Below are 26538 nucleotides of genomic sequence, written 5' to 3'. Positions count from 1 at the left end.
TGCCCCCCCCCCACCTTCCTTCAAGATGCATATTAAAATCAATGTCTTCCACTAAGTTTTAGATGCCTGATCCAATGCCACCTATGTATGTTTGGTGTCAAATTTTTGTTGTTTATGGCCAACAGGTATTTTACTACTCTAAGTTGTTCTTCGAAGTGTTGAAAGGTGAGTAGTTGTCATCACTTTGGAAGAGGTAGAACAATGATGGAAACCCATCTGGTCTCTAAACAAATAACTGGAAGTTTAGAAAGCTTCCGTAGTAGTTCCAAACTGCAGCGCTTTTGTCACACAACATATTCGTTATTGTTGTCTTAGGCTAACCTTGAGAGATGGATATGCTTCAGGGCAGTCTCATCAAATTGGAGGGTATAGACACAAACATAGCTCTCCAGGTTTATGAAAAGGCTTGAATGATCATAACCAAAATTTGGAGGAGAGAGCCATTTGTTGAACTTGCAAGAGTTCATGCTGCAACTCTGAAGAGGAAAGATTACATTTCTCTAAAATCAATTGCGATGGATGAAGACATTGCAGTGAAAGAGATCTGGAAAAGGGTGATTCCGATTAAATTGATTATTGGCCTAAATTATTCAGATTTATTGGTAGACATCATATACCACCCTGAGATTATTTTTCCTGTTTTTTTTTTTAAAAAACTATATTCAAAGTACACATCTAAACAAATAAGGAAATGTAAACTAGAACACCGATTTTTAAAATCACCAATGAAGTGAAAGAGTCCTAAATGAGTCCCTGAATGAGTTTGTCATTGAGGAGTCTGATGGTGGAGGGGGAGCAGCTGTTCCTGAGCTTGGTGGTTTGAACCTTATGACTCTTAAGTGACTTTGGTTACTAAATATTCCCAAGATCATATCCTTGTTAGACAAGGAAACTTTTGCACTTGTGTGCCAGCAAAGGGCTTCACAATAAATGAAGTGGTTTTGAAGTGGAGGTCATGTAAGAAAAATGGTTGACAATTTACATGCTGCAAGGTCCCACAACTTGACTAAGAATAAACAATGGCCAGGATACATTCCAAATGATTCACCAAAAATTAATGGAGTATTTTTCATCCATTGAAAGAGTCCTACACCGTAATGCTGCCACAGCGTGGTACAGGAATGAGTGCTGCAGAACATCGCAACGTGAAGTTTCTAATATCCCCTATATGACTTTGAGATCTGTAGATATAATAGGTCTTTAGTTAGTACAAACTAACATTTAGGAAAGACTTGGTTGGAGAATCACTTGACAATCTCAAAGTACTTTTTTGCTCTTTTAAGCACAAAGATTAAAAATGGTTGCAAATCAACTACAAATCCTGTTTCAAGAGTTAGAGTGGCACAATTTAGTTCAGAGATGCAGCACGATTATAGGTCCTTCCAGCCCATGTGTCTGCAGTACAGAAATATACCGTGACTAGTTAACCTACTAACGTGTGAGGAAACCTGCGGAAAGCCACCACAGGCATGCGGAGAAGGTACAAACTCCTTGCCGACAGTGCCAGATTTGAACCTGGGTCTCTGGCCCTATAATAACTTTGTGCTGGCCTCTGCACTAACCATGCTATTTTTGGATATCTACAAGTAGCTCCATAGAATTGGATATTTACAATGGGAGCATATCATAACTGACAAGAATATCTCTGAATATTCAAACAAGTTTGAAATCTAGACACCCAAAACCGACTTCTTTATCATTACATTGTGAGATGGGTCTCTTGACACAAACAGCCCTTGTATTGATTGACAGAACAAAATTAACATGACCATGTGGAAATAAACACAAAAGACTATCCAAACATTTTCCTCATCTCTTCCTCGGAGTTTCAATGTAGTCCAATTAACACACAAGGAAACAACCGGTAAATATCTGATTTACAATGGTGTACAGCTCAGAAGTCCCATGGCTTAATGATTGGTTTTGATATCTTTGTATCCATGGGTGTCACATTATTTAACAAAGTTTTTTCATACAAATGTCAATGGAACAGATTGTTTTCCGTTTCAAAAGCACACAATTGAAGTGTGTGCTGGTAACATCTCCCCTCATAGACAGTGATGTTTATTCATGCAGCTGTCCTTGCCATTTTTAGAATTGATTGTTTCTTGTCTAATTTACATCTGACATAGATTGAACTTGTTTGTGCTACTGGCTGCAACCCTCTTAATTCCTGATCAAAGTTGCTTTCCTCCGAATTCTCCCTTTGCTGCAATATCCTGCATCAGAATTCACCAGTAAACATCTTGGCTCCTTTTTGGCCTTGTGCCTCTGAACTCCCAAAGACAGCAGAAATAGTATGCTTCTTTGTCCCCAATTAGTTCCCCTCATTAGCTTGAAAACTTTAATCTTCAACTAAATTCTGTGGAAGATTACTTTAATTTCTGCACTTCGAGTCTCAATTCCAGTAACTCTGCACAACACTCCCTTCAGTGCTAACTGTCTTCCTGAGGTGTGGGGCCCATAAATACTTTAAGCACTACACGTGTAGACCAGCCAGAGCATTCAATGTTGGTAGAATAATTCCCACCCATTTGTTTTCCAGCTCTATATGTATATAATATAATAAGGCCTATGTCTTCTTGGTTATTTTCTGTACGTTACATTTTAACAATTTATCCACAAACTTTCAATCCCAAGTCCTATTTCTAGATTCCTCTTTCAGAAAGTTCTTTATCATTTTAAGTCTAAAGTAGATGTCTTCAATTTGCCAACTGCAAAATTTATGTGGTAGATTGTTCATAGTGTGTTTAATTTTAATTTATCTGCATCGGACTTGTCAGCCACAAACGAGCCTGCAGCTGAAGTGGACATTTACCCCTCCATAAATCTTCGTCCGCGAAGCCAAGCCAAAGAATAACTGCTTAGCATCATGTCCATCTTTGCATTATTGTGAATGTGTTCCCTGACTCTTATAAATATGGTGAATGTGACAGCACGCATCCCAGGAGGCCCTATCCTCTCAGTTTGAGTACTTGACCATTGTATTTAATTGGCAGAGAAGCAAAAGAAAACAATGTTTTGACCAGTTCACTAATTTAGGCTTGATTCCACAGATATTTTTTTAAAAACTGTGGCAGGAAATCTACTGGGCCATTCTCCATTTTTCTGCTGTACTTCCAGTGAAAGAACCAGTGGGTTCGGAACCGCTTGGGTAATCTGTGCAGAGATGACTGTTTTCAGCTGGTATAGTTACCCTCCGTGTCCTAAATTTTAAATTTTGCATGCAAACAGGCCATTCTGGCTCATGAGCCAGTGCTACCCAATTGACCTACAACCCCTAGTACAGTTCGAACGGTGGGAGGAAATCAGAGCACCTGGTGAAAACAAGCTGACATGGGGAGAAAGTATAAACTCCTTACAGACAGCATAGGATTTGAACCCCTGTCCCGATTGCTGGCACTGTAATAGTGTTGCACTAACCGCTATACCAACCATGCTACCCCTAGGAACTATTGTCACTCAACTTCTGCAGGAAAAGATATTAAGTAGATGAACGAGCACAAAATGGTCACTTGGTACCCAAGTTGAGGAATGAAGAGTGAGGCTATTCAAATTTTTTTCATTGGAGCTTTGTACAACTCCCTTTAATTCCATCATATAATGAATTCATTAAAATAATTGACAGGAAAGCGTTGTAACGTTGCCTATCTTTGCATTATTGATAGATGGCTCGAGTTCTGTACACTACAGGCCCTTCATTCCACCACATTCATGCTAACTGTTGCCTATTTACATGCTTCTATTCCTTGCATATTCAAGTACTCAAGAGTCCCTTAAATATGGTTCAGTGAACCCTCTGTTATTCGGAATTCAAGCAACTGGCCACCTCCAGACCAGCAAAAAAATGCACAGAAAATAAATAGGTCAAACAAATGTGTAAAATTGGCACACTCTAGCAGTAAGTTCGCCAATCCATGCAACATGCAATCTCAAGCAACTGGCAAATTCAATTATCTGGCATCTACCAATCCTCATACGTGCTGGATACTGGGGGGGGGGGGGGGTTAATGTAATTGTATCTGATTCCACCAGTTCCTCTGGCAGCATGTACAGTATTAACCACTCTCTGGATGTAAAAATAAATTCAGCTCGGATCTCATTTACAACTCTTTCCCCTTAATTGAGATCCATGTCTCTTGTGTTTCATAGTCATGCTATGAGGGGGAAAATCATCTGACCATCCAGTGATTTACACCTTTTATAATCTTGTGCAACTCTCTTGGCTGACCCTCGCTTTCCTTTGCTCCAGAAAAAATGGGCCAAGCTCATCTAATAATTTCAGTTTTATTGTCCGAGAACTTGTATTACATCACATACAACTCTGAGATTCATTTTTTCTGTGGGCAAAGCAGAATTGCCACTTATTGGTGGTGCAAAAAAAAGCTGTACACGCAAAGAAATGTAAATAAATAATGAATGTAAACAAACTGCAATACAGAGAGAATTTTTAAAAAATCAATAAAGTGCACAAGTAAGCGTCCCTAAATGAGTTCCTGATTGAGTTTATTGTTGAGGAGTCTGATGGAGGAGTAGCAGTTGTTCCTGAACCTGATGGTGTGAGTCTTGTGGCACCAATGCCACTTTCCTGATGGCAGCAGCAAGAACAGAGTATGTGGTGCGGATACTTTGATTCCTACTGCTGCTGCTGCTCTCCCTGTGGATGTACTTGATAGTGGGGAGGATTTTCCCTGTGATGTCCTGGGCTGTGTCCACTACCTTTTGGAGAGCTTGTGCTCAGGGGTATTAGTGTCCCCATACCAGATAATGCAGCTGGTCAGGATTTTTTTCCACCACACATCTGTAGAAATTTGCCAGGGTTTCTGGTGTCATACCAAACCTCAATTCCTGAAGATGTAGAGGCTTTCTTCATGATAACTAGTGTGTTAGGTCCAGGAAAGATCCTCTGAGATAGTGACTCCCAAGAACTTAATTTCCTCACCCTCTCCACCCAATAATCACTGGATTGTATAACTCTGGCTTTCCCTTCCTGAAGTCGATAATCAGCTCTTTGGTTTTGGTGACATTGAGTGCAAGGTTGTTGTTTGTGCACCATTCAGCCAAGTTTTCAGTCTCCCTCCTGTATGCTTCCCCTTCCTTTATACTACCCACTACCATGGTATCTTGGGAAATTTGTAGATAATGTGGTGTCTCACCAAGCCACACAGTCGTAGATGTAAAGTGCATAGAGCAGGGGGCTAAGAACACAGCCTTGTGGTGCTCTGGTACTGATAGAGGTTGTGGAGGAGATGGCTTTACTACTTCTCACTGATTGTGGTCTGGCGATGAGGAAATTCATGATCCAATTACACAGTGGTATGCTGAGTCCCAGGTCTTTGAGTTTGCTGATCAGTTTTGAGAGGTGGATGGTTATAATGCCAAACTGTAGTCAATAAAGAGGGAGATGGAATTTAATGCAGACATTAAATGTTACGGTAAAATTGGTGAGGCCATATTTGGAATATTGTGTGCAGTTTTGGTCACCTAACCACAGGAAAGATATCAATAAGATAGAAAGAAGGCAGAGAAAACTTACCAGGATGTTCCCTGGACTTCTGGAACTGAGTTACAGGGAAAGGGTAAATAGGTTATGACTTTATTCCCTGGAGCATAGAAGAATGAGGGAGATTTTATAGAGGTGTACAAAATTGAGTATAAAGTAAGTGCAAGAAGGATTTTTCCATTGAGGGTAGGTGAGATACAAACCAGAGGATATGGGTTAAAGCTGAAAGGGAAAAAGTTTAGGGGGGAACATAAGGGGGAAACTTACTCACACAGAGAATAGTGGGAGTGTGGAAGAAGCTGCCAGCTGAAGTGGAGATGGTGGTCTCAATTTTAACATTTAAGAAAAATTTGAACAGGTCCATGGATGAGAGGGCTATGGACTGGATGCGTCAGTAAGACTAGGCAGAGTAATATAAACAGACTAGAAGGACCAAAGGGTCTGCTGTGCTGTAATGTTCTATGGGTCTATGAATCCCCTCTGTACTATCTTCCCGGCACAACACATTTTTATAATGCTGTGCCCAGAATTGCATACAGAAGTGCAGTCTACTCAGTGTTTTGCAACATGCTATCCCAATTTTATATTCTATGCCCCTACCTATAAAGCAAACATGCTTTTTTCCAGCATTGTCACTTTGAGGGAATGATGGACTTGGAACCGAAAAACCCTTCATTCATCAACATTCCTTGGGGCCCTGACTCAATGACAACAATAAAAAGAATATACCTCTGATAATTTTGTCCTTTCTCTGTTCCTGACCGATCAGTTTAGTGCTCAAGGCCAGGAACATAACCCTTCTGAATCTTGAAGAGAGAATGTTGATTAATAAAGCTTTCAGTACTCTAGCAACCTGAGGGGGAAAAAAGCTAATTCCATTTTGTTTGGCCCTAGGGCAGATGAAAGACAAGGCAACATACTAGGTTGCACAATAATTTACAGTGGCTACCTTGATCTTGTTTGTTTTTCCAATGAGCCAACTTATATTTGCAAAGGTCAAATCTCCCCCTCAGCGCTGAGAGATCTTCAATGTGATTTCTGTGGGAATTTCGCAATATGATACCAATTGACAAAAACCCCAATTATCTGGCACACCCTGCCACCTTGGGAAGCTGCCGATGCAGCTATTTTCATTCACACACTGGATTAAACAAAGTTTTGAAGTTTGACACTTTTAAATGTCAACCAAATGACTCATTCCCTCTGAGAAGAAATGAAGCTCCATTACATCTGAGATTCTGTACTGTTCTTGCTTGAAACACTTGGACAGCAAAGTGGCATACATTAGGATGCTCTTTGCCAACTACTGTCTGGCATTTAAAATTTGAGGACCTCAGCTGGCTTATTTGCATCTATAGGATATTTACGTCAGAGATATAGCCAGTTTTAGACCAGAGCCCTTCTAGGAAAAATCAGAAAAGACAGAAGTAGGATATATCAGAAAGTCTCAATTCAAACAAAGGGGGAGGAATCCAGACCAACAAAAGGCATTAATTGGATGTGATAAGGGTCTAGGTAGAATTTATTGTGTCTGTGTGAAAGGAGACTGGGAATGGAGAGATGATAAGGGAAGCAAGGGGAGGGGGGGAAATTTAACGAAAGTTATCTCGTGGAAGTCCCCAGTCAGAAGTTGAGGTGTTGTTTCTCCAATTTGTGAGTGGTCTCAGTCTGGCAATGCATGAGACCATGGACAGACATGTCAGCAAGGGGATGTGATGAAGAATTGAAATGGGTGGCTACTGGGAGATTCACGCTATTGCAGTTGACAGAGCTGAAGTGCTCCAATGTAGAGGAGACCACAGCGGGAGCACTGGATACATTAGATAACCCCTGCAGATTCACAAGTACAATGTTTCTTCACTTGGAAGGACTGTTTGGTGGCCCGAATGGTGCTGAGGGAGGTGGTGTGGGTGCAAGTGGAGCATCTTCAATGGTCACAGGGTTAGGTCCCAACGGGACAATTGGTGGGGAGAGAGGAATGGACAGGGGAGTTACAGAGGGAGAAGTCTTTGCAGAAGGAGGAGAAGGGAATGTGTTTAGTGGTGGGATCAAGTTGTAGGTGACAGAAATGGCGTAGGAGGATGTGTTGGATGCAGTAGCTGGTGGAGTGGTAGGTGAGAACAAGGGGAATCCTGTCCTTGTTGTGGAGGGGGCCAGGCCAGATGTGAGGGTAAAGGAAGATATGTGGGTGAGTGTTGATATTGATAGAGGGAAAGCCACATTGTTTAAAGGAGGGCATCTCTGATGATCTGGCGTGGAAGTCCTCATCCTGAGTGCAGTTGTGATGGAGACGGAGGAAGTGAGAGAATGGAATGGAATCCTTCCAGGGGACAGGGTGGGAAGAGGTATACTCGAGGTATCTGTGGGAGTTGGTGGGTTTATAGAAGATGACTGTCAAGGTTTGTGTCCTGAGACAACTGGGACACAACACCCTACTGTGTAATTGGATCCTGGGTTTCCTCACCTTCAGACCACAATCCATGAGGATTGGTAAGAAAATCTCCATCAGTACCAGAGCACCACAGGGCTCTTAGCCCTGTGCTGCTCACTTTACACCTATGACTATGTGGCTTGGTATGACAGCAGCACCATCTGGGTTCACTATGGTAGTGGGTTATATGAAAATGGGTGATAAGTCGGCATACAGGAAGGAGATTGAAAAGTTGGCTGAATGGTGCACCAACCACCTCCATCTCACCAAAAGCAATCTGAATCTGATTGTTGCCTTCAGGAAGGGAAAACCAGAGTTTTACAATCCAGTGATCATTGTGGGGGCTCAGGAGAGGGTGAGCATATTTAAGTTCTGGGAGTCACTGTCTTGGAAAGCACATCAGCATCTCTACTTGGAGTTTGCTGAGGTTTGGCATGACTTTGATGGTGTAAAGTATGCTGACTGGCTGCATGATGGTCTGGTATGGGGTAGCAATGCCCACGAGCAAAAAATCACTGCAAGAGGGAGTAGACACATCCTGGGACATCACGGATAAAACCCTCCTCATCATCGAGAGCATCTACAGGGAATGCTGGCATCAGAGAGCAGCAGCAATTATTTAGGATCCACACCACCTAGTGCATGCTCTGTTCTTGCTGCTACCATCAGGAAAGATATTTGGGTGCCACAACATTTGGACCACCAGGTTCAGGAACAGCAGCTTCTCCTCCACCATTCGACTCCTCAAAAACAAACTCAATCAGAGATTAATTTAAGGACTCTTGCACTTTGTTTTTTTCCTTCTTATTACACAGATGGTTTGTTTACATTTTGTATGTTTGCATCTGTATGTTGAGTTTTTTTGGACTTTCAATAAGTGGTAATTCTGCTTTGCCCGCAAGGGAAAAAAAATCTCAGGGTTGTATGTGAAGTCATGTAGGTACTCTGAATCTGTTCACTTCAGAACTCCTCTCCTGAGAAGCAGGATAACAAATGCCATGGGGCCTCGGGGTCCTTTAGTTTACACATCACAGTGTATGTAAAATGCCAGATCCTACCTGGGTACTGAGTGAAACAAGCAAGTCTACAAGACACTGTGCTTCATACCTTGAAGAAAGGCTCTGGCCCAAAACATCGGTAATGTATCTTTACCTCCTGTGGATGGTGTGAGACTAGCTTAGTTCCTCCTGCATTTCTACGTGGTTTTCTACCTGGATGCTGAGCTGACCGGAAGTTGGTGTCACCTGTTCAGTGGGCAACATGCTTACCTCCAAATCAGAGGTTTGTGCATTTAACCACTTGCCCCTCATTCAGGATGCAAGTGTGTCATGTTCAAAATGAATGAGATTCTGATTAAGCCGGTTTCCAATAGCTGAAGAAATCGCATTCGTGCCAGCCCAATAAAGACCCATAGAGACTGAACTCACTTTCCAGCTTTTGATTGGCAACTTTGTTATGGCACGTCATCCAGTTTTATTTTAAATGTCAGGAGGCTGGTACTTCTGTGCAGGACTGATCTGATCTCAGCACAAAAGTGCAATGGAAAAGACAAACAGAAATTTAAAAAAAAAACAGATTCTAGACTAGAATTTCTCTTTTGCAACTAGCAAGTTTAAAAAAAAATCTGACTGCGCATCTCTGTAAATTCAAAATTTATTGTCAGGAACATGTCACAAAATCTGTTGTTTTGCGGCAGCATCAAGGTCCAAACATTTCTATAGACCACCTTACAAAAGAAATAAAAATAGTGCAAGAAAGGGAAAAAGACCAAGTGAGGCAGTGTCTCTGTTTCCCTGTTCCTTCAGGAATGTGATGGCAGAGGGGAAGAAGCTGTCCTCGTGCTTGTCTTCAGTCTGTTCAGTTCTGTGCAATTGCTGGAAATGAATAGCACGGTAACAGGCCATTTTGCTCCACAAGTCCATGCTGCCCAATTGACACCCAATTAAACTACACCCCCAGTACATTTTGAATGGTGGGATGAGACTGGAGCCCCCAAGGAAAACCCACAGGGAGAATCTAGAAACTCCTTAAAGTGCATGTATAAGACCCGAGAATGGTACTGAAAAAGGGCCTGGTCTGAGACTCTTCAGGATTTAAGATGTCTGCCTTTACAATAGTTTTCTTTGTGCTTGTTCTCTCTTTCCCCCACCCCCTGGCACCACCCAAACACCTTGTTGCTGATCTTCTCTTGATTGCCTATTCAAATAGGCCCCTCTCCCTGGCCCACCTCAGACCTCCACAACAATCAATGACATGTCCAGACAACCACTGACCATGAGCCCAAGACTGAGTCCTTTACCCCATTGATGCTACAGTTTTCTCACTTCACACCCACCAAAGGTGTGAACTGTAGCTTTGCCTCCTCTGTCAGCTCCTAGAGGAAAGCCAGAGCTAACAGAAGAAAGAACTGTGTTGTGCACAATGCCTTGGCCCTTGTATATCAAAGTAATGGTCAACCAAATTAGTGGGATTTCAGCAAGACTTTACAGCTAATTTTGTATTATTTTGAGCTCCTAGAATGCAGAAAATTATATCTATACATTCCCAGAAATAAGTTGGAAGTGTTGCCTATGTCTAGTAGTGCTGAGGCAGGGAAATTGCAAAAATCTTCATCTTCGCAGATGACATTGTGTTAACATCAAGTCTTGGCTCTATTTATTCATGGACCAACTCCTAATTTATTTGTTGCTGAAATACGGTCAGGACATTCAATTCAAGTGCATCAAGTACTTTTCTACCTCTGATCTAAACTGCACCATGTCTTGTTCTCTCACCACTTGGACCCTCCCAATTTGACAAATATTGATTAAAAATGCACATCTGAATGTTCAAATCCTCCTTTTAGTTTTGCTCTTCTCTGAAACCTCCATCAAGTCTCCATGATCTTTGCTGATCTAAGGCTAACCTTTTGCACATTACTAATCCGATTAGGGAGTCTTAACAGATGGCCTTCTGAAATGAGAGACTGGGGGGAGAGAGGTGGTATAGATAGTCCCAGAAAGTCCAGAAGAAATAGAAGAACAAAAGTAGGAGCAGGCGTAGGCCATCCGGCTTGTTGAGCCTCCTCTACCATTTGATGTGATCATGGCTGATCTGATGGGCTTATCTCCACCCACCATTTCCCCATGTTTCTTAATTCCTCTGCTATGTAAAAAAAAAAAAATCTATCCAACCTTGTCTTAAATCTATTTACTGAGGTCACCTCCACTGCTTCACTGGGCAGCAAGATCCACCGATTCACCGCCCTCTGGGAAAGTAGTTCCTCCTCATCCCTGTCCCAAATCTACTACCCTGAATTTTGAGGCTATGTCCTCTAGTTCTGGTCTCCCCCCCCATCAATGGAAACAATTTGCATACTTCTATCTTATTTAGGACTTAAATAATTTTGTGTTTCTATTTGTTCCCTTCTTAATCTCTAAGTCCCAGACACCTCAACCACATAGGATGACACCATCATCTGGATTCAACCTGGTGAACCTCCTCTGCACCACTTCCAAAGCCAATACATCCTTCATCAAGGAAGGAGACCAGAACTGCACACAGTACTTCAGATGTGGCCTCGCCAGGACCTTGTGCAGTCCAGCATAACTTCTCTCCTCTTAAATACCATCCCTCTAGCAATGAAGGCTAACATTCTATATGAAATTTTATTGAGGATAAAGCTGCAATCTTGTGTCAGACAATGAACAACAATGGTTACTTGCATTTATATAACACTTTGGAGATTGTCTTAGATGCCTCACATTTATCAATAATAGAGCCATACAGCATCAAACAGGTCTTTCTGTGCAACTTGTGCATGCCAATCAAGTTGGGATTCTGAACTGCCTTTTGATTGTCCACAACCTTCTGAGTCCTGCCTACCCATGTACCCATCCAAATGTCTTGGATCATTGTAAATCCCTTTCTATAACATTCTCTGGTAGCTTGTTCCAGATACCGACCACCCTCTGAGTAAAAGGTCACATTGAGCCTATACCTTCTAGTTCTAAAGATCAATGTTTGACTCTGAGCTTCTACAGTAGGGAATATTTTGGGACGTAATCTAAAGCATAGTTAATGAGCAAAACATATGGGTGAACCTCCGAATAAGAAAGTGAGCGTGATTTCTGGAGGGAATCCGAGACATTGGGGCCTGATAAATTGAAGGTGGTGTGTTGTGAAAATTGAGGCTGTGCAAGAGAACCAATTTAGAGGAGCAGTGAACTTTAAAACTCTGAGCAGTTTGTTGATTGATTAATTTACACTGTATTGACTATTTCCATGAGAGGTTTGCTCTTTCTTTCCAGGTCGGGAGGGGTGCATGAGAGAGATGAAGGAAATCTGATGGTGTGCATACAATGGTCAAATCTCTTTAATGTGACTTCAAATGAACTCCGAGTGGCTGGATAATGATTACAGGGCTGGTTTATTGAATTCCTGGTAAAGTCGCAGCAGATCATACTTTCTTCAAGCAAGTTCTCGGAATGAAACACTGTGTGTAATAGTGAATGCTGTGTTTCTACTCTGTAACTATCAACAAATGCTAAAGAATGAATTGTCCTTGCTTTCTCCTGGTGTAATGTTTCACCATGTGCTTCCTCTGATAGTATTTTGCTGATAGTGCCGAGGCCCTCTCTGATGTTTCAGCACATCCCACAGAAATGAAACCTGGAAGTGCTGGAGGAACTCAGCAGGTCTTCTGGCAACCAAAGTTATATGCCTGACGGTTCTGGCCTGAGCCTTTCTTCAAGGTATGGGTAAAAGAGCCAAAGTTGAGTGCAAAATAAACTTTGCAGAGGCAAGCTCAGAGCTATGAAAGATCAGTAGTGGGCAAACAAGGTCAAAGGCCTTCGCAGACTGTAATGACTCAAAACTTCTATGACGCAACCAAGGTTGTGTATGTCCATCAAAGCATGGTACCTCACAACTCCTGAGCAAAGACAGTACATCAATCTTCACTGAGAAGTTGGAGCACGTGAAAAGATAGCAAGAACACTACTGTTAAATAAACCAGAAACCATCATCAATGTAGCACTGGGCAGAGTACATCCTCAACCTATATTATTCAAGGTAGATGCTCCCCCTATAAGGTCATCAAACAGCTAAAACCCAACAAGGTGCCAGGGCCTGACAGTATTACAGCTGAGATCTACCAGAATAGTGGCAACATGCTGACATCATGCCTGCATCAAAGTTGTGGGGATGTGCAAAACTACCACAAGACTTCAAAGACTCATCAATCATGACCTATCTACAAGAACAAGGGAGATGAGAGATTACAACAATTATTGTGGCATCTTTCTTCTGTCAGTTGCGAGAAAAATGCCTCATGAAGATTATCCTTTGACGTTTGGTGTCCAACATCAATGCCAACATCCTTCCAGAAAGCCAGTGTGGTTTTCGAACAGGCTGTAGTACAGTGGATATGATCTCACTGAGGCAGCTGCAAGAGAAATGTGTTGAGCAGCAGAGATGTCACATTTGATGGTAGAGATGGCCTGTGGAAGCTCTTATCAAAATTTTATTGAACACATGGGAGACAAACAGTGGAAGATGTCAAACAATACTTAATTACTCTACTTCTAAATAATTATAAAGACTTTGACATCAGACCCAGGTTGGACTCCAATACCAGTTGCTGCCTATCTTCTACATGGTATGAAACAAAAACTATAACTGTGCAAGCAGACACATTGGGCACAAGGGACTCTGATACTGGTGGCTGCTTACCCTACCACACTCTTCTGTATGAATACAGATTTCAGACAGGGTCTTTCAAAAACACTCCCAATTCCCCGTACCAACAGGGGTGTAGGTCTCTGCAAGCACTGATCTAATGCAGTAGTGCAGCTCAACTCAGTGCACATCTTACCCGCAACTCCTCCAGCAATGTCCACAGTAGCAACCTGGCGTGGAGTTACATCTGGAGCTTGGACCAAGAGGCAGAGGGAAAGAAATGTGGTGTACATCAATGTTTTTATGCTGTTCTGAGCTGGGCATCTGGCCAGTGATGACATTAAATCATTTAAATGAGCCAAAAGTAAGGTGTGCTCTAATGGTTGGCCAAGGTCCAACCTTGATTGGCGCGTGATGCGACCCCTGAATAGCTTTCATACAGGGAGATCACGTGATCCTCTGATAACCACAATGTTCCAGATAGGGAGGCCACATGTTCCTCAACGATCCACATATAACAGGCCCGAAACATCGGAAATATATGCTATGGACGCTGCGAGACCAGCTGAGTTCCTGCAGCATTTCGGTGGGTTTTTTTACGTCAATCACAGCTTCTGCAGACTTTAATATTTCACTCAACTCCACCAAAACTCTGATGTCTTTAAACTGACCTCTACTGCTTGCATGAAATCCCCTGTGCAATTGAAGACATGGCTCATTCACGTCGGGGACTTTACACTTTTCCAAAATTTGACTCCAAGGAGATGGTCAGGCAGGTTATCAAGAACTTGGCTAAACTGATAGATTCTAAGAAGTATCCAAAATTGCAGAGAAAAGTGGAAAGATTTTGAAGGAACTCCTGAACTTAGCACCTAGACAACCAAATGCACAGCTGTCAAAAGTGAAACCCTTGATGTTCATGAGGTCAGATTTCAATGAATTATGGAGTTTATGATACAGGAGGCCATTCGGTCTATGATGTCCCTGATGGTCAAGAAGGTTACCCAATCTATTCCCACTTTCTAGCATTTTATCCACAGCCCACAGTTCTTTAAGTATAAACTAAGCCATTTAAATGCTGAGGGCTTATGTTGCTAGTAATTATTTCAGGCCATGAATTCCAGACCCTGCCACCTTTCTACCAATTAGTTTAAATCTATGGAAGAGCAGAGGAAACCAAATCCCCCAGATTAACCTTGCCTGCTTGAATCTTGCAGCATATCTGAAGATGCATTTTGCCAGTTTAATGTTTTTGACATTAACTAATATCTCTAAAATTTCCCTCAAATGGACACCCTCAAGATGTTTCAAGGAAGAACTCTCAGATTATACAGTCAGGACAGAAAAAACTGAAATTGATCTTTTCCAGTTTTTGGAATAATAGAGAATCTTTACATTTATGTATTACCTTTATAAAAAGGGAGGCCTCAAAGGCACCAATGAGGTACACATGTAATGTTGCACTGTGGTGATTTGGTGAAGCAGAGCAGCCAGTTTTGCAAGTCAAAGTATCAATAACAACGAACTGTGTGAATGGATCATCTATTTTTAGGCAACACTTTACCCACCTCACCACTATTCAGGGCTGCAGTATTTCTGCAGCTTGCTGCTGCTCTCCAACGGTGGCACTCCCTGTAGATATTCTCGATGGTGAGGAGGGTTTTACCTGTGATGTCCTGGGCTGTGTCCACTACCTTTTTTGGAGGGCTTTATGCTCAGGAGCATTGGTGTTCCCATACCAGTCTGTGATGAAGCAGGTCAGCACACCTTCCCCCACACATCTGTAGAAATTTGCCAGGGTTTCTGATGTCATTCCAAACTTCCGCAAACTCATGAGGAAGTAGAGTCGCTGACATGCCTTCTTCCCGGTGACATTAGGTGTGAGTCCAGGAAAGATCTTCTGAGATCATTGTCATGATAATGAATATGTATGAGATGTACCGGAAATCACGTGGTATGAGAGAGAGAGATAAGAACACAAGCAAGAGAACAAAGGAAACGGGAGAATAAAGCCACTGAGAAGTTTACCGAAGTTTACCTGATAAAACTTGTGTTTAATGTTTTATCAACTTCACATTTAGGGCCACAAATGTGACATTGGCGACGAGGATGAAAGAAGCTTGAAGAAAATTAAAGACTAAACAAGATTACAGAGGTTTACAGACAACTTCAAGGTGATAAGAATTTTCTCTGTGACTCAGTACTTTTGGGGCTGGAATATTTCCTCATGGCTGGTGCAAACAGTGACTTTCTAACACATAGTGGAATTGCTCATTTTGACCCAACGGGTGATGCAAGCACTGTAAGTGTGATGTGGAAGGCATGGCTGGAAGAATTTGAATCCTACGCTGACAGTCGTGGCCTATTTCTAGATACCGGTACAGTTGAACAAAAAGCACAGAGAAGGGCGTTACTTCTTTTCACTGCTGGACCCGCAGTTCGGGAAACATTTAAGACACTTTTGAATACTGGAAGAAAGGATGAGTACCGGAAAGCGGTAGATGCATTAAATGCACACTATGTAGTGACACCGAATGCTACATTTCAACGCCATTTGTTTCGGAGAACGAGACAAGAAGAGGGCCAGACAATTGCTCAGTACGTGACGAGACTACGCCAGCTAGCTATTGGATGCAATTACATGCCAGCTGATTTGGACAACCAATTATTGGATCAAGTCATACAACACTGCAGATCAGATAAACTCAGAAGACGTCTACTGGAAAGAGGGAGTGAGCTGGAACTCACCGATGCTTTAACCATTGCTGCTGCATTAGAGGCTGTTGAAGGGCAATTTCATACCATGACCCTGAAAGACAACTCAAGCCAGCAAATTAAGAGGCTCTCACATCGCCATAATCAGCCAAGATATACGTCGACACAGGACGTGGAGTGTTATAGATGTGGAAACCGAGGTCACTTTGGAAAAGACCCATATTGCCCGGCCAAAGGCAAAGTTTGCAAAAAGTGTGGAGGTAAGGACCACTTTGCAAAGAAGTGCAAAAGCAAGTCCAATGCAGACCAGAAGGGGAAGAGTACAACTTCTAAAGGCAAAGTCTGGGGGAAAGGAAAGTATCCTGGAAAGAAAGATACCATTCGCCAGATAGACGGTGACGATGATGATACCCAGGAGGAACAGAGGTGTTACCAATTCACGTTGAATGAAGTACATCATGAGAAGGTCCCAGTGATCATTGGTGGAGTGACAGTGCAGGTCATTGTAGACTCAGGCAGTGACAGTAATGTGATTGATCGACATTTATGGGAGAAGTTGAAAAGGAAAAAGATCATCTGTACCTCAAAGAAGTGTTCCAAGAAACTGTATCCATACACAGCAACCAAGCCATTGCAGTCCATTGGATGTTTTACTGGAACTGTTGAAGCTGGAGATAAGTACACCGAAGCAGAGTTTATGGTCATAGAAGAGAGGGGAGAACCATCTACACATACAAAATACAAGGCAGCAACTCACCAGACCCTCTCTGCCAGCCCTTCCCACCCTACAATCTCTAACTTGGAAAAGAGTTGGAAAAGTATTGATGTCAGAAATTGAGAGGGTTTCTCATTAAAATGACTGACAGGAGGATGAAAGGCCATGACACAAACCGACTTCTCCTCCATAGTTTGGACCTTCCCTTCCTATTGCTTCACAAAGCAGCCAACAATATTCAAAAATTCCATCCTACCCTGATCATACTCTCTTATCCACCCTCTCAATGGACAGAAGATGCACGGGTTAGTAAACATGCACTGTGATTGAAGGAGAGTTTCTTTTCTGCTGGCATCGGACTCTTAAAAGGACCTCTCATTAGTAAAATGATGTCTTTGCACTTTTTTTAACTTCTTTGTAACATTTTACTCTGCACTTGCTTTATTTTGCACTACCTTTTATATTTAGGTACAGGTTGACTTGCCTAGATAACATGAAACAATATATTTTTACTGTTTCCCATTCCATTCAAATGGAAACCAAACCATAAAGACACCCAATTTTTTTTAAAAAATTGGGTTTATCTGTGTATAACAATGCAATGACATAGAAGGCTCGGCTCGCCAGTGGCTAAACTTTGTGAGGTGCTTGAGGAGATCCGGTATGTCACCGAAGACTCTTATAAACCTACAGGTGTACTTTGGAGAGCATTCTGACTGGTTGCATCATTGCCTGGAAGTGTCAACTCTCAGGACAAACTCCAGAGGGTTGTTAACTCAACCTGCGACATCACAGGCACCAGACTTCACTCCATCAAGGACATCTGCAAGAAGCAGTATCTTAAAAAAGCACCCTCTAACTTCAAAGACCCCCACCACCCAGGCCATGCCCTTTTCACTCTGCTACCATCGGGGGGTGGGGGGAGAAAGAAAGGTACAGGAGCCTAAAGGTGAGCACTCAGTGGCACAAGGACAGCTTTTTCCCTGCTGCCATCAGATTCCTGAATAATAATGAACCAAAGACACTGCCTTACTTTTTGGGCACTTTATTAAAAAAAAATTATTGTTGTACGGTGCTTAATATGAATGTTTGCACCATGATGCTTCAGCAAAGCACAAGAGTTTGTGACTTGCTCATGACAATGAATTCTGGTTCTGTATTGGAGGCACCTCCTTTGAGAAAGTGAAAGGTAGTATTGAGTTTCAAATCCTTCCTTTCTTACTTTTTCAGGTATAAGGTGTCTTAATTTGATCTTTAAGGGTCATTATTATTAGGCAATAAATGTTTTCCTGGCCAGTGATGACAACAATTAAAAGCAAGTTCATTTGTCACCTCCAATATTTCTGTAATTGTTTTTATTTCAAATATTTGACTACTTCCATGTTACACAGTATACAGTAGGGAATGGCAGAACAGAGAAATCTGGGAATACAGATACCCAATTCCTTGAAAATGATACCACAGGTGGATAGGATTGTGAAGAGAGCTTTTGGAACGTTGGCCTTCATAAATCAAAGTACTGAGTACAGGAGTTGGGATGTTATATTGAAATTATATGAAACTTTGAGGCTAAATTTGGAGCATTGTGTGCAGTTTTGGTCACCCACCTAAAGGAAAGATGTCAATAAGATTGAAAGAGTGCAGAGAGAATTTACAAGGATGTTGCCGGAACATGAAGAGCTGTATTATAGGAAAAGGTTGAATAGGTTAGGACTTTATTCCCTGGAGTATCAGAAAATGAAGGGAGATTTGTTCAAGGTATACAAAATTGAGGGGTATAAATAGGTGAAATGCAAATAGGCTTTTTCCACTGAGCTTGGGTGAGTCAAGAACTAGAGGACATGGGTTGAGGGTGAAAGGTGAAATTTTTAAAGGGAACATTAGCTGAAACCTCTTCACAGAGAGAGTGGGGAGAGTGCAGAATGAGCTGACAGTGAAGGAGGTGGATGTGGACTTGAGTTTTTTTACTTTTAAGATTGGATACATAAATGAGGGGGATAGAGGGGTATGGTTCGGGTGCAGATCTTTGGGCCTTGACAGAATAAATAGTTTGGCAAAGGGCCTCTTCCTGTGTTGTAGTATTCTATGGTTCTAAAAGTTGTTCTCATCATTGTTTATGCTTCCCAAGTCCAGGCAATTTTCCAACTAAAAGATTTTCAACTTTTCCCTTTTTTTTGGCTGATGATCCTAAATGTATCCGCTTGTTAACGACTCGTCAATCAGTGGAAACAAATAACCTTTAGTTTCCCTCTCAAATCCTCTCATAGAATTTTTCCCCTCGGAATACAGACATCACTAGCAATCCATCCCTAAATGTTCCTGAATGGAGGAAGTTACCGAATTTGAGAGTCTGGAATTGCATGTTGGGAAGAATGACATAATTTCTCCCCTGACATTAGTAACTAAATGGCTTTTTATAACTTTCCAATCATTTCAAGATCACCTTACTGATTTTTCTTTTTAATTAACTGAATATAAAATGTGAACCTCAGGCTCCGGGTGCTAAATTTGTAAATTGACTTTGATATTGTTATACTCATTTTGAACACCACCTTCGTACTTTTGACTCGTTTAATATGATCTCATATTTCTCTGGGATCTTGATTAAGGCTTTGAAGTTTCCTTTCCTGTATCCATATGATACCTGTTGTCTAACTGTCTGGTCAGGTTTATTAATATTTTCTTTATTTGGAGACAAAAAAATCTGAATTCCATTAGATTTTACCTTAACTGGTTGAGCTTCAAGTGGTTGAGATAAATGGCATGGAGAACCTTGGAAAATGAAGAAATTTGATGGTTTCAGGCTTTTATCTTTTATGTAATGTATCTATGTAATATCTGGGGTCACTTGCTTTATTTTTCTGAAGCAACATTAAAAATAATTTTAGAACATATTGAAAGTTTGAAATAAGTGCTGATTGATTGAAATTAATGTAGATTATATATTTGCCACAGGCTGGAGGTAGAATAACAAATGATCACTCAATAAAACCAGTTTAATCTAAAGACACCCATATTGGGCAAGAGCTATTATGTAGGCGTACCCTAATTAGAATTAAGAAATAACCTATGAAGGAAGTCTTCAATTCTAGCCATTTTCAATTTACTTAAGGATCGGAGTCAGAAATGCACAGATCAAGAGCATAGGTTCCTTTTCAAGATAATGCCACCTGCATTCTGTCCGGCAACACTACTCTTGTAAAGGGCTTGTGTTAATCCCAAGAACATTCCAGGTGCTCCCAAAAGCTGACGGAAGTGTTGATGGAAAGTAATCTAACTATTGAAGGTAAGGGTATTTAAAGGAGAAACCTCATAAAATTAAAATGGGCAACTATTAAGGTAAATACACTAGTGTCGAACAACAGTGAGTCATGTTTTGATGTCAAAGAAAGTGATTTGCAAAGGACATGCATTTTTTTTGACAGTGATTCCAATGTAATTGTTTTCATTCCTGCTTGAGAGAATTCTCAATTATGTCATGAGGAAGTGGGTTAAGTCTTGCTCCAGAGGCTTGAGTAAAAAAATCCAAGCTGACACTTTCTGTTATGCAGAAATGGCAACTTTTATATGGCACTGTTTGAAGATCAGAGGAGATCTCCATGCTGACGACAGATAAAAAATAAATATAAATACTGATGAAAAATAAATATTTAAAACAAAGTACAGTAAAACATTTAGTATCCAGAATTGAAGCAACTGGCAAAAAATAATTCGGGAAAATAAATTTTAAAAATGTAAATAAGTCAAAAAATACGAATGTTTAAAGTTATAAAATGTTCTCTGAAGTAATAAAAATCTTTGGTGAAGATGGGAGTATATTTAGCCAGTGAAGGGCCTTGGTCAGGCTTTGCTTGTAGCGACTGTTTGAATAAAATTGTGTGAAAGAGCAATGGCATCACCCAGGTTGAAGAGTTGGTTAATGTTGCTTGCTGTTGGGGTGACTTTCTTAAAGTGTCTCTTTATCCCTGCTTGGTAATAGTTGCCCTGGTCAGAGGCTTTATCTGTAAACCTGGGGGAGGTGGGATGTTTATTATCTATAATGTTGTTGATTGTCTTTTGGGCAGCTCCATGGAGGGGAAGAACCTGCAGCTATAGTGAAGGTTAAAAATTTTCAAAGAATATGACTGAATATAAAGTTAAGTGCTTTAAGGTTTATATATTCATGCAAGTGAAATTTGATTAGTGTAAGTACAGTATAGTTCTTTTGCCTTTTAAACTGTTTATTCTTAATGCAGGTGTATTGGGCATCACAAGTGTATTTTCCAGTTGCTTGAGACTTTCTCTTATCTGGCATCTACCAATCCCCATAGGTGTCAGATATCAAGGGTTTTACTGTATCTCCATTGAAGGTTAAAAGAATAATTGATAGAAGGGTTCCTATTTGTGGACACAGTGGAGTAGTTAGTAGAACAATTGCCTCTCACAGGTCCAGTGACCTGGGTTCAATCCTGACCTCTGCTGCTGCTCTCTGGAGTTTGCATGTATTCTATTTTTGTTTCACCTGGGTGCTGAAATTTTTACCCCCTCCTCCATCCTAAAGATGGGTCGTTTGGGATGTTAATTGTCCATTGTAAAGTGTCCCTTGTTTGCAGGGTGGATTAGAATCTGTGGGAAATTGATGGGAAAGTGAGTAAATTATTTTTAAAAATGTTATCGGGCCATTTTGGCCCACAAATCCATGCTACCCAATTTAAACCAAATTAACCTACACCCCTGGTACTTATTTTTGAACGGTGGGAGGAAACTGGAGCTCCCGGAAAAAACCCACGCAGACACAGGGAGAAAATACAAACTCCTTACGGACTGCATGGGATTCAAACCTGGTCCGGTCCAATCGCTGGTGCTGTAAAGGTGTTGCGCTAACCATTATACCAATAAAAGGCAATTAGAAGAACATTCAGCGGTGCAGCCCAGGAACAAGCCCTTAAGCTCACAATGTCTGGCTGATCATTATGTCAACTTAAACTAATTTATTCTGCCTGCACAATGTCCATACCCCTCTATTACCTGCCTGTTCATGTCTGTCTAAATACTGTTTAACATTGCAATCACATCTACTTCTACCACATGCATATTATGAATGCTGTAATATGGGGTGGTGGTGGAGGGTTAAGAGAGTTTAGTTTTTTTTTTGTATGTATATATAGGTCACCACAACATGGGCCAAAAGGCCTGTACTGTGCTGTAATGTTCTATATTTATTATCTCTTTTTCTTTCTGCCTTGGTATATTATGGATATGTAATTTCTACTTTTGGAGTTGGTGTATCTTGCATACCTGTGTGGCTGCAGGGAGTAAGAATTTGGTACATGGTAATATGACAATAAACTCTCATTATCACTTTCCCTGGCAGTGTGTTCCAGGCACCAACCAACCTCTTTTTTGAAACTTGTGCTTGTAAATCTCCTTTTAAACTTTCCCCATTTCACCTTGAACCTCTGCCATCTAGTATTTAATATTACCCTTTAGAGGAAAAGATTCTGACCATTTTCCCTGTCTATGCCATTCATAATTTTATATATTTCCGTCAGGTCTTAGTATAGGATCAGTGCAAATGGATTTGCGACATCAGGGCCTGTTTCCAAGCTGTGAATAAATCTTCTCTATTATCTTTGAGGGAGTAAATGCAGTGAAGTTGCTCATAGTAGCAGAATGTTTGATAAACCAGGAGCATTGATTGGCAAAAGGGGCAGAACCAACGAGGAAATAAATGTTACACAGGTGATCTGGAATGCAACCTGCAATTCAATGCAAGCAACACTGAATAGTAGCATTCAAAAGGAGTTGAGATTATTTTTGATTGGGGGGGGAAATAATTGCTGTGGCGAAAGGGAAGGAGTATGGATCTAACAGCATGGCTCTATCATTGTGTGTGATTGGCTGAATAGCCACTCTTCTGTGTTGTTCCATGCTTCTATGATATTTATTTGCATTTATCTTGCCACATAGTTTGATAGGGTAGTTAAGAAGGCTTATGATGTGCTGGCCTTCATTAGTCAGGGGGGATAGAGCTCAAGAGCTTGAGGTAATGTTGCAGCTCTATCGAATTCTGGTCAGACTTCATTTGGAGTATTTGTGTCCAGTTCAAGTTGCTTCAATACAGGAAGGATGTGAAAGTTTTGGAGAGGGTGCAGAGGAGATTTACCAGGATGTTGCCTGGATTGGAGAATGGATCTCGTGAGACAAGGTTAACATTTCTCCTTGGTCTACAAAATCATGGGAGGCCTAGATCTGTTTTGGCTTTCCACCCTATTTCCTGGGGCAATCATAGCAAATACCAGAGCATATTTGCTTAAGATTAGGGGAGGAAGCTTAGTGGAGATGTCAGGGCTAAGTAAGAGTGGTGGGTGCCTGGAATGGAATGCACTGCCATGTGTGGTGGTGGAGCCTGGTAAAAGATTCCATTTGAAAGACTCTTAGACAGGCACATGGATACAAGAAAATAAAGGGTTCTGGATGTGAGGGAGGTATAGTTCAGTTTGTTGTTTAGGTTTATATAGATCAGCACAATATCGTGGGTAGAAGGGCCTGTTTTACACTCTGTTCTATCTTGGGTGTTGGTGTGAGATGTTGCTTTATGTGAATGGCTTGTAATATTTCCATTCATTACAACTTTGACCATTATTCACAGGCTTTATCCTAGTGTTCATTCAACACTGTAATAGGCCCACGCTGACTGGCAATCACCATAAGTGCTTTTTTGTTTTGGTGTGATGCAGAATGGTACCTGATTCCAGGGTTTTCAAGTGTAGTCTTGACTGATTCCAAAAGCTCTAAGCCCCATTGCAAGAACCAACCCAATTGCATATGCACTGAAATATTCTTCCCTTTGTGGTTGGATCAAGTAAGAAATTTGAAGCATCTGTATTTGTGTATATGACAATGAACTTTGTTACAATCCAGTGGTTCCTGGGCCACCTTTGCAGACTGGAACATAAATGGGTCCTCAATGTTTTCAGTTGATTTACTATCTATAAACGTTGGTGCATTTGTTGCAGCTATTTAACCCCCCCTCTGGAATTTTTTTAAAAAGCATTGTGTACACCAAACCTGAACTATACCAACTCAAATTTTTATAAATATAAAATGTAAATAGAAAAAAAAACTCAGTTATATAGTTGTGCTGGGGAAGGTGATATGTTTGGTTGAAAAGGTGAGTTGAAAGTTGTAATTTAGATTATGGTAATGTACTGAAATTCTTGTTTGCTGCCGCTCAACAGGAACAGATAAACTATAACAGTAAACTCTTAAAATTAAAAGAGACAATAAATACATAAAATTGATAAAGTAATCCTAGTGCAAAAATGGTAAAGATGGTGGAAGAAGCTTGTCAAGTCAAGAAAAATCAAGTTTATTCCCATCAGATTGCACAAGTAGCACCAGACAGAACAGCTTTATCCAGTCCTCAGTGCAAATCATGGAAACACACTACCAGACAAGACCGATGCAGGACAAGTATTCATATATGCAAAAAAGATATTGTTTAGTGAATGAGTCCATGGTTAGTGTGAGCAGTTCCTTCGGTCCTTCACCATTCCCACTGCCCAAGTGCTGTTCCTCGGCCTGGTGGACCTGTCTCTGATACTCCTGGATCTCTTTCCGAAGGGAAGATGCTGTGTGCCGGGTGGAAGGGATCCTGGATGATTTTTTTTGTGGCCCACTCACTGAGATCACATTGCTGCGCTGTGAAATTAGGGATGCAGCGGCGTCCCTTATTTTTTTCAGACTGCGAAGGTCTTGAAGGGTTCTAGAGATGGGCAGAGACTTGGACAGAGGAAGCTGCATGTGGCTTTAAGCTTTACAAAACAGTCTCTCCACTGGGTTGTGCAAGAAGACCTGAAACCCTGACTGCTTTTTCCTTCCACAGATGCAGCTTGACCTGCTGAGTTTTTCCATTTTTACCCTTGGGGAGAAGTGCCTCCGCTTATTATGTATCGAACATAGAAACGCGCAGGGGCTTCGCGAGGGGTCGGCCAGTTCCTCCTGGCATCTTGTGAACCCCCGAGTTTAATGATCTCTCTTGTTTTCTTTCCATCCTTAGAAACGAAATGTCATCCCTTCTGATCCGGACCAAAGTAGAGACGGAAAGGGTTCGAACGAACGTGGAAGTTTGGGGGCTCCGTGGGAGAAAGGGAACGGGTTCATCCCCTCCGACTCCTTGGGGGTAGAAACGGGTGGGCAGTCGGAGAAGGGGGAGTGGGAACCCGGCCGGAGGGAGCGGCCACACTCTGCACCCAGACCCGATTCAAAGGATCCCACTGAGTTCCATGCTCCAAGTTCCGGGAGGCTCAAGTTACGCCCAGTGGAAGGCATCGAGTCCCCAAATCTCGGCATTCCTGACACCCTAGAGCAAACGAGTTCTCCAGGGTCTGATGGGGAACGGAACCTCCCTGCTTGGGCTGAGGAGATTTTAAATACCTACCTGGGTCAAGTGGGTGAGAGAGTCCGCAACCTCCCGGGGTCAATACACTTTGCTGCTCGACATTTGGAGGGTGGTTGTCAGCCCCCAGGTCAAACGACCCCAGCCCGGGTTTCGAGGACGAAACTGGACATCGTTATAACCCTCGCTCCAGCGGGGCATGCGGGGGCGGAGATCGGGGACCCAGAAAGATCCGCCGAGGTGCAGATGGCAGAAAGTCCGAGCAAACCTGTGGAGCGAGTTGAGGAATGCGGGAGGTATGCGGCGAATGCAGGGGACACACCTGTTGCTGGTTCCTCCGGGCTGGACGAGCTCTCGCCACACCTCGGGAACCCGATCCCACCGCGTCCCAGTGGCCGGGAGCCGGGATTTAGCCGCTTCCTACCGATGGCGCTCGGTGCCCAGGTGAACAGGTGAGTGCTCCACGGACGGGTCCCACTCGAGCGCTATTGTCCGCGTTGGTTTTCTCTTGGAGCTCGAACCGGGAAGTAAGGTGCGCGGTTGGAGAAGTTACTCACCTGTCCCCGGCTCTGAGCCAAATTCTAGCTGTGAATGACACAAGCGATGCTCCATCTGAAGTCAGGTGTTAATGTGGTTTCGAGAGGAGCAGGCACCTGTCGACCTGTCAAAGGCTCTAACGTTTGGTGGGTACCATTGAAAGTCTGCGAGTCTGGCCGAGTTTGACCCTGGTTCCTCTTTGAGTGTGAAGGGTTACTTTCGCCGTCTCATGGAAGGTTTGATGATGTAAATAACATGGGGTGGTCACTGTTACCTGTTCCACGCTGGAATCTCCTTGCCCCAGCACTGCAGCCCGGGATTGAACTCCCGCTGTAAAGTAGGTAGCACTGAACAAACATCGGCCAGTTCCTCTTCATCCTTTGCCACAGGGATGCAATTTGTATAATTAGCAAAAAAACAATTCGATTCTGATTCCAAATTAAGATGCAATTCTTTTGAGTAGCATCGTCTTGTTCAGAGCTAACTAAATGTTTAGTCTCCTGCCAAATCATCTTTATTTATCCTTCATCCTATGCTTGCACGGTAAAGATGAGATAGTGTTTCTCCAGGACCACAGATTATGTTTACATAAATATAAG

General features: G+C 42.0%; 1 protein-coding gene across 1 annotated transcript in view; it reads left to right on the top strand.

Annotated features, from left to right (window-relative positions):
- Positions 1–8127: 8127 nt before the first annotated feature.
- LOC138742133 (beta/gamma crystallin domain-containing protein 2-like) overlaps positions 8128–26538 on the top strand; it is a 70533-nt gene continuing 52122 nt past the window's right edge. Inside the window, exons 1-2 of the mRNA XM_069896316.1 lie at positions 8128–8415; positions 25064–25854. Coding sequence (XP_069752417.1) covers positions 8128–8415; positions 25064–25854 — 1079 coding nt within the window. The remainder of the gene's footprint in view (positions 8416–25063; positions 25855–26538) is intronic.

The sequence above is a fragment of the Narcine bancroftii genome, chromosome 8, assembly GCF_036971445.1.
Source record: "Narcine bancroftii isolate sNarBan1 chromosome 8, sNarBan1.hap1, whole genome shotgun sequence".
NCBI lineage: Eukaryota > Metazoa > Chordata > Chondrichthyes > Torpediniformes > Narcinidae > Narcine > Narcine bancroftii.
The sequence above is the reverse complement of the archived record's forward strand: the minus strand, read 5'-3'. Positions and strand labels throughout refer to the sequence as shown.